At 42.1% G+C, this 9,003-nt stretch overlaps 1 protein-coding gene across 1 annotated transcript in view; it reads right to left on the reverse strand.

The window, feature by feature from the left end:
* The window catches only part of IGF2R (insulin-like growth factor 2 receptor), a 111,641-nt gene extending 104,410 nt beyond the window's left edge, over window positions 1–7,231 (reverse strand). Inside the window, exon 1 of the mRNA XM_011934995.1 lies at window positions 7,117–7,231. Within this exon, the coding sequence (XP_011790385.1) occupies window positions 7,117–7,153 (37 nt within the window). The 5' untranslated portion in view covers window positions 7,154–7,231. The remainder of the gene's footprint in view (window positions 1–7,116) is intronic.
* Between the last annotated feature and the right edge of the window lie 1,772 nt (window positions 7,232–9,003).

Below are 9,003 nucleotides of genomic sequence, written 5' to 3' on the forward strand. Positions count from 1 at the left end.
TCTCCCCCATAAGCATCCTTTCCTATTCCACGTGGCCAGCTTCCTAAAAACACCTTCTATCACATCACCTCCCCGTTACCATCACAAAAGATCTGTAATGGATCCACTCCCTACCAGAAAATAACAACTCTCCTCCTCCCTGGCTTTCAAGGCCCACAGAACTTGGTCAAACTCAAACTCTGTCCAGTGAGGCCAAGCTCACAAATTATCCTTCAAGTAAGTTGTCTCCATCTGGCATCAGTCTACGTGGTACTATACTATACTATACTGTACTATACTATACTACACTATACTACCATAAACTCAAGACATACTTTCATTAGCCAAAAATATTGAAATATTACAATAAAATCAAGAAGAAAGCTATTTTTCCTTCTTTCTGAACACCTACGTAACACTGACCAACAGGCTTACTTGTGGCCTTTGTGAGTTCTCAAAAGAGCACAATGAGGAAACTGGCCACCTCATCTGTAAGTTTCCTAACTATATCACCAAAGGGTAACATTTGTCAGAGCCAATAATTCACGACAATCCAGTGCTTTCTCAGATCTCAATCCTAGGCCCCAAATCCCTCTCACCAGGTTTTTCAGTCTGGATGGTCTCTTTGTAGAGAGTGAGGGAAATCAAACAGGAGCTGGGCCTCAACCAGCAGACCTCACACTCCCTTATCTTCTTACTCTAAACACTGCTTTCTACAAAGCTCTTTTAACTGTGTTTGGGAATTTCCACGCAAAATGACAAGTGGGGGTTTCTTTTGTTTCCAAACAGCTGAACACAGTTGTCAGAGGCCAGTTCTCAGAAGAACCAGAGTTACAGGCGAGCAACCATCACCAGAATGGACTATCAAGTGGAGAGTACTGGAGCCGAGTGGAGGACCCCTGGGATGAAGCCAGGTCAGAAAAAAAAAGGAAACAAGAGAGGGGCAGAGAGCGGCTAGGAGCCCTGAGGGACTTGGTATTCCCTTGGAAGGGGTGGTGGGAATGCCACTGCTGCCCCTCGCCTCTGTGGCCAACTGCTGGTACCCAAACTGTGGGAGAGCTTTCCTGCCCTCGCAAACCCAAACACTGGTGCGGGCAGCAATTTGGGGATGTCCTGAGGGCATTACATCAGACTACCGCTTGTGCCAGGTTGCTCACCCTCCAGTGGACCTGGGTGGCGGCGGCAGCGGTAGCGGGCATCATACTAAGGGCAAAGCTCTTGGAGGACTGCCTGGGGAAGCTCAGCACGGATGTCTCTAATCACCAGAGGCCCCACAGACCTTTCTTGGCACCTGCTGAGACTGCAGCAGCCACACAGGGCTGGCTGGACCCAGGGGAGCTGCAGGGTTCCCAGAGGCCTACCGTCAGGGAGTGCTGCTCCTAAGGGAAGAAAGAATCCAGTATGCCAAGGGGGCACCCCTTGGGACAAAGGAGACCAGAGCATGCACTTTCCTGTGCCCAGGAGCATGGCTTGTGGGCTGAGAGACTGTGCCACCTGCAGTGGAGACAGGGGTGCATGGCTTGTGGGCTGAGAGACTGTGCCACCTGCAGCAGACACAGGGCTGCTGTACTCAGCTCTGCAAGGGAGAAGCATGCTTCCAGCCCAGGAGCCAGGTGGTCTCAGTGCTTGGGCACGGATGTGGGGAGTGGGACTTCTCCTCCCCTACCCTCCACCCACTGCTGTGGGCACAGTCGTGGCTGCTCCCACAGGTTGGCACAGGCACACGGGACAGTGGCCATTCTGTGGCTGTTAGGCGCAGCTGTTTCCACTGGCAGTGTACCCACTGGGCCAGGACTTGTATGAAAGGTGGGGCCCCACCCTCTCTACACGGACCCACAGCATCCCTGTGGCAAAGAGCAGGAGAGCTACAAATCTGTGTGCTTTGGGTTGAGGGAGGAGGCTCACTGCAGAAGACAAGTTGGTAGTAAGCCATGGGACAGGTGTCTCTCATGGCACTCACTACACTGCAGCCTGAGACAGACAGCGATATTCTCATGCTCTGAATGTCCCCAGCACCAGGACGGGGTGTGACAGGGAGGCAGACTGTAGTCCTATCTGCCCAGGCCATAGAGCTGGGGCAGTCCCCACAGCTCCCCACAGACACCTTAGCAACTTCTACAGAGCTCCCCCTGCTACCCGTGTTAGGGCTGGTGCTTGAAAGATATCCAAGAGAACTGGCAGTTCAGTTTAGCTTTCTCCCCGACTCAGGGGTTGAGCAGGGAGCTCAGGCCACTGTGCATTCCACAGACCACGTCACTGCCTGAAGCAACAGAGCTTCCCCCATAAACAAAGGTCACGCATAAACCCATCGGATTCCACTGCAGCTAGCTTTTACCAGTAAATACCACCTGCTGGCCTGCACAACCCAATATAAATTCTGCTGCCACAAGTGCAAAGCAAAGGAGAACAAGATAACTTTCTGAGAACTCTGCCTTCCAGGCCCAGCGGGAGATGGGTGAGGACCCTGCTCACACACCCAGCACATCACTACTATCACTAGCATTTGAGAAAGCTACCACAAAAAGGCCTTCTATAACCAAGAAACTCAGAGTCTTTGTCACTGAAAGCACCCAGAACTGAAGTCAAACAACTATATACAACATACATTATATTCACATTCTCAAGGGAAAAAAAATTCTGCCAAAGTAAATTTAAAAATAAAGAAGCGACAGTTTATCCAGATGAGAATGAAGCAGAGTAACAACTCTAGAAGTATTAAAAAAAAAAAAGAGTGCTGCAACATCCCCAAGACTCACACTAACTCTCCAGCAGTGGACCCTAATGAAAATGAAATCCTTGAAATACCAGATAAGGAATTCAAAATATTGATTTTAAAGAAGCGCAATAAGATCCAAGAGAAAGTCAAAAAACCAACACAAATCAGAAAAAAAATACAGGATCTAAATTAAAATTTTATTAGAGATAGCTATTTTTTAGAAAACCAGAAATTCCAGAAATAAAAAATTCATTGCAGGAATTACAAAATACAATTGAAAGCTTCAACAGCAGACTAGACCAGCAGAAAAGAGAATCTGATAGCTTAAAGACAGGTTTGAATTAACCCAGACAAAAGGTATAAAACTCACATATCTTAAAAAAAAAAAAAAAAGATCCAACCATATGTTGCTTACAGAAAACCACCTAACTGGTAAAAACAAAGACTCAAGGTAAAGAGGTAGGAAAAGATATTCCATGCAAATAGAAACCAAAAGTGAGCAGGAGAAGAAATACTTGGACAAAACAGCCTTTTAAGTCAACAACAGTTAAAAGAGAAAACAAAAAGAAGACCATTTTAAATAATGATAAAGGGATCAATTCAACAAGATATAACCATCCTAAATACAAATGCACCCCACACCAAGGCACTCAGATTCATAAAATAATTACCACTAGACCTAAGAGGAGACAGACAGCAATGTAATAATAATGAGAGACTTCAACACCTCACTAATAGCAGTAGAAAGATAATCGAGACAGAAAATCAACAATAAAACACTGAACTTAAATTGGACTCAGGATTAAATGGACCTAAAAGATATTTAAAGAACATTCTACCCAACAACCACAGGACATACATTCCTCTTAGCACATGGAACACTCTCCAGGATAGACCATATATTAGGCCACAAAACAAGTCTCAATACATTTTAAAAACTGAAGTCATATCAACTATCTTCCCAGATCACAGTGGAATAAAACTAGAAATCAATTCCAAGAGGAGAACTCTCAAAACTACACAAATCCATGGACATTAAACAACCTGCTCCTGAATAACCTTTGGGTCAATGACCAAGTTAGGATGAAATGTAAAAATTTTTTGAAATGAATATAAATAGAGACATAATAGACCAAAACCTCTGGAATACAGCTAAGCAGCGGTAAGACGAAGTTTATAGCACTAAACGCCTACATCAAAAAGAAAGGTCACAAATTAATGACCTAATGTAACCCTCATGGCACTTGAAAAAAAAAAAAAAGAACAAACCAAATTGAAACCTAACAGAAGAAATAACAAAAATCAGAGCAGAACTAAATGAAACTAAGACCCCACCCCCAAAAAATGCAAAGTATCAACAAAACAAAGTTGGTTCTTTGAAAAGATAAACAAAATCAATGGACCACTACTCAACCAAAGAAAGAAGAAACGCAATTCAAACAAGCACAATCAGAAATGAAAAAGCAGACATTAAAACTGGTACCATGGAGAGACAAAAGATCATCAGAGGCTACTATGAACATCTCTACACTCAAAAGCTAGAAAACCTAGAGGACATGGATACAGTCCTAGAAACACACAACCTCCCAATACTGAATCGGAAGAAACAGAAATCCTGAAAAGACCAGTAACAAGCAGTGAGATTGAATCGGTACTTTAAAAATCTCTCAAGAAAAAGCACAGAACCAGACAGATTGAGAGCCAAATTCTACCAAAGGTACAAAGAACTGGTACCAATCCCACTGAAACTGCTCGCTGCAAAAAAATAAAATAAACTCAGGGTGGAGGGAATCCTCCCTAACTTGTTCTATGAAGCCAGTAACACCCTAATACCAAAGCAAGGCAAGGACACAACAAAAAAGGAAAACTACACGCCAATATCCCTAATGAATACATGCAAAAATCATGGCCTAGAAGAATTAGTATTGTTAACATGACCATAATGACCAAAGCAATCTGCAGATTCAATGCAGTTTTTATCAAGGTACCAAAGTCATTTTTCACAGAATTGGAAAAACAATCCTAAAATTCGTATGGAACCATATGAGTAGCCAAAGCCTGAATAGCAAAAGCAAGTAACAAAGCCAGAGGCATCACGTTACCTGACTTCAAAATATACCTGAAGGCTACAGTAATCAAACAGCATGGTAGTGATATAAAAATAGGCACACAGATCAGTGGAACAGAATAGAGAACCCAGAGTCAAAGCCACATACTTACAACCAACTGATCTTTGAGAAAGTGGACAAAAACATAACACTGGGGAAGGGATACCCTATTCAATAAATGGTGCTGGGAAAACTGGACAGCCACATGCAGAAGAATGAAACTAGATCCCTATCTCTCACCATATACAAAAGTTGGAGACTTAAATGTAAGATCTGAAACTATGAATATTCTGGAAGAAAACCCAGGAAACACTATCCTGGACATTGGCCTAGACGAAGATTTCATAACTAAAACCTCAAAAGCAAATGCAACAAAACAAAAATAGACAAGATTTAATTAAACTAAAAAGCTTCTGCACAGCAGAGTAAACAGAAAACCTACAGAATGGGTGAAAATATTTGCAAACTGTGCATCTGACAAAGGACTGACATCCAGAATCTACAAGGAACTCAAAACAATTCAAAAAGGAAAAAGAACCCCTTTAAAAACAGGGCAAAGGACACGCACAGACATTTCTCTAAAGACATACAAATGGCCAACAAGCATATGTAAAAATGTTCCACATCCCTAATCATTAGAGAAAGGCAAATTAAAACCACAATGAGACATCATCTTACACCCACTGGAATGGCAATTATTAAAAAGTCAAAAAGCAAAAGATGTTGGGAAGAATGTAGAAAACTGGGAACGCTTACATACTGTTGGTGGGAATGCAAATTAGGATATCCTCTATGGAAAACAGTATACAGATCTATCAAGGAACTAAAAATAGAACTACCATTCCATCCAGCAATCCCACTATTGACTATACACCTGAAGGAAAAAAATCATCGTATCAGAAAGATACCTGCACTCAATGTTTATCACAGCACTATTCACAATTGCAAAGATGTGGAATCAACCTAAGTGTCCATCAATGGATGAATGGATAACAAAAAATGTGGTGTGTGTGTGTGAGAGATTTCATTCTTTTTTATGGTCAAATTCCACACCTTGGCCATAAAAAAGAATGAAATCACATGTTTCGCAGCAACATGAATTAAACAACAGCCCATTATCCTAAGTAAAATAACTCAGAAAGAGAACATCAAATACCACATGTTCTCACTTGTAAGTAGGAACTAAACAATATGTACACATGGACATGGACAGTGGAATAACAGATACTGGAGACTCAGAGAGGTTGGGGGGTGAGGAATTAGAAATTATCTACTGGGTACAATGTACACTATTCAGGTGACAGGTATTAAAAAACACTATTCAGGTGACAGGTATTAAAAACCCAGATTTACGACTATGCAATATATCCATGTAACAAACTGCACTTGAACCCCCAAATCTGTAAAAATGTAAAAATGTTAAAACACAAAACAAAATGACAGAGCTACCACAGTAAGCTTCTCTCCCAAATCCAAAAGCCTAGCTAGCATCCTCTTCTAGTTATCAGACGATCCCTAGTCACATACCATCACCATGTCATGACCATCCATTGTGGTCAAAGCTCATTATCCTAATTGCCTTAGTGAAAGGTCACCACAGACATCCATGTTGCCAAATCCAAGGGCAATGCGTTCTGCTTTTCTGTCCGCCCTGCATCCCCTCCTTCAGGTATCTGCCCTGACCCCACTCCATGTAACCTGGTGCTATCAATCCACCTGGATTCATATTCTTCACAGGAGGATAGCGATCCTGATCCAAAAGGCATACATTTGTGGAAATGAAATGAACCCTAGGAAAGAAGGGGCTGCACCTTTTTCTCTGAGACTGCCAACCCTCAGGACTATTTAACCTTTAATGTAAGCCTAACTCCCGTGACCATCTTTGATGGCAGACACACTGTCTGGGAACCACAGCCAAAACTGGAAGGTACAAAGGAGTGGGAGTGAGGGGAGCACTAAAGGAAATGGGGGCTGGGGGAGAATGTAAAAACAGGGTTTAAGAAAAATGTGGGTGAGAGGGAGAGCCATCTAGGAGACATCTTTCAATATCAAATACACATCTACATAATTCTTCATAATGGTTGTCTGCATAGTATCCACTAGACAGAACTAACCTAGTTTTAGCTCATACTAGACATTCAAACTGTTATCATTTTTAACTACAAACAAATGTGTATTATGTATTATAAACATTTATAATTTGTAAACATTCATAATTTTTGTATAGCTATATACATATAGCTATACACAGTCATTTCTGCAAAATTGGGGAATCATATTGCCAATCCAGTAATTTAAGGTAGTTTTACTTACCCACTGAATGATAAGTGTGTGTCTTCAAGTCGTGCATACAAACAGCACTTGATGGCCCGCACTGGACAATATCCACACTTCCGCAGATGTTGATTTTATAAAGTACATTATTTTTGGTATCAACAGCTTCCCATGTATAACTGGAAAGGAAGAAAAACAACTTGTCACTGTCACTGATTTATCAAAAATTAAACTTCTCTCTAGTTTTATTCAAGCCACATTTGCTTAAAACTGCCACAAACTAGAAAATACACTTTCCTTAGCCAAAAACACTAGAAAGTCAAGTATGTTAAGTTGCAAAGAAGCCAGGGCAGAAACTACTAACACCATCTGTTTCTGGTTCAATCCACTCTGAAGCTAACTCAGGACTCAAAGATCATCAAAATAGAAATATCTGGCTGGGCGAGGTGGCTCAGGCCTGTAATCCCAACACTTTGGGTGGCCGAGGAGGGTGGATCACAAGGTCAGGCGTTCGAGACCAGTCTGGCCAACGTAACGAAACCCCGTCTCTACTAAAATTACAAAAATTAGCTGGGCGTGGTGGCACATGCCTGTAATCCCAGCTACCTGGGAGGCTGAGGCAGGAGAATTGCTTCAACCTGGGAGGTGGAGGTTGCAGTGAGCCGAGATTGCGCCACTGTACTCTAGCTTGGTCAACAGTGCAAGACTCTGTCTCAAAAAAAAAAAACAGAAAGAAATATCTTACCATTAATTTAAGAATATCAACTCAGATCAGTGTATTGGTCTGTTCTCACACTGCTAATAAAGACACACTCAAGACTGGGTAATTTATAAAGGAAAGAGGTTTAACTGACTCATAGTTAAGCATGGCTAGGGAGGCCTCAAGAAACTTAACAATCACGACAGACGGGGAAGCAAACACATCCTTTTTCAGCAAGCAGAAGTGCGGAGCAAGAGGGGAAAAAGCCCCTTATAAAACCATCAGATCTCGTGAGAACTCACTCATGATCACGAGAACAGGATGAGGGTAACCCCTGCCATGATTCAATGACCTCCCACCAGGTCCCTCCCACGACACATGGGGATTACGGGAACTACAAGCTGAGATTTGGGTAGAGACACGGCCAAACCATATTAATCAGTAACTGCTCAAGACTCACGCTGAATATAAGATAGTAATAGCCTTTCCAATCACACCAAAATGCTGAAAAGCCAAAGGATTTTTTAACTCTATTTTATTAAAAAGCTAGCTATGGCACGAAAGGCAGCTCCACTTCTGCTTTTACCTCTTAGAGCTGCAGTTCAGATCTGAACTTGCAAGACAGAACTGTGCCATGAGTCAACTATCAGATTTAAAATCACACAAAATTCACTACACCAAGCATTAACACTCATTGTTCAAACCTCCGGCAAAGCAGATAGTGAGTAATTGCTAATGAATCAACCAGTATACTTGGGACAAAATAGGTGGTTTCCCGGTTCTGCGAAAACAATTCTTCTCAAATGTCTACTCTGCCCTGGGGAGAATGTTTTGTCCATTTTGCAAAATGGGGATCAACTCCTCAGCAGGAGTAAAAACAGAAAAGGAAGAAAGTGACTTAAAATGTCCTTGCAAAATGTAAAAAATAAAGGCCAGGCCAGGGTCTCATGCCTATAATCCCAGTACTTTGGGAGGCGAAGGCCAGAGGATCACCTGAAGCCAGGAGTTTCAGGCCAGCCTAGGCAACATAGCAAGATCCCATATCTACAAAAATATTTTTTATTATTTTAAATGCAAAAGCTGTTATTTAACTCAACAGTATTGCTAAAAGCAGGGGCAATAAGTTAAATCAGAATTGCTTAGGCTAGGCCCATCCAGGAGTTGTGGAGGCCCTGGGGTAAGACCACCATATTGATCTACCTCGCAGTGTTATGCAGCCTATGCAG

This window comes from Colobus angolensis, unplaced genomic scaffold, assembly GCF_000951035.1.
Source record: "Colobus angolensis palliatus isolate OR3802 unplaced genomic scaffold, Cang.pa_1.0 Scaffold14, whole genome shotgun sequence".
Classification (NCBI taxonomy): Eukaryota; Metazoa; Chordata; class Mammalia; order Primates; family Cercopithecidae; genus Colobus; species Colobus angolensis.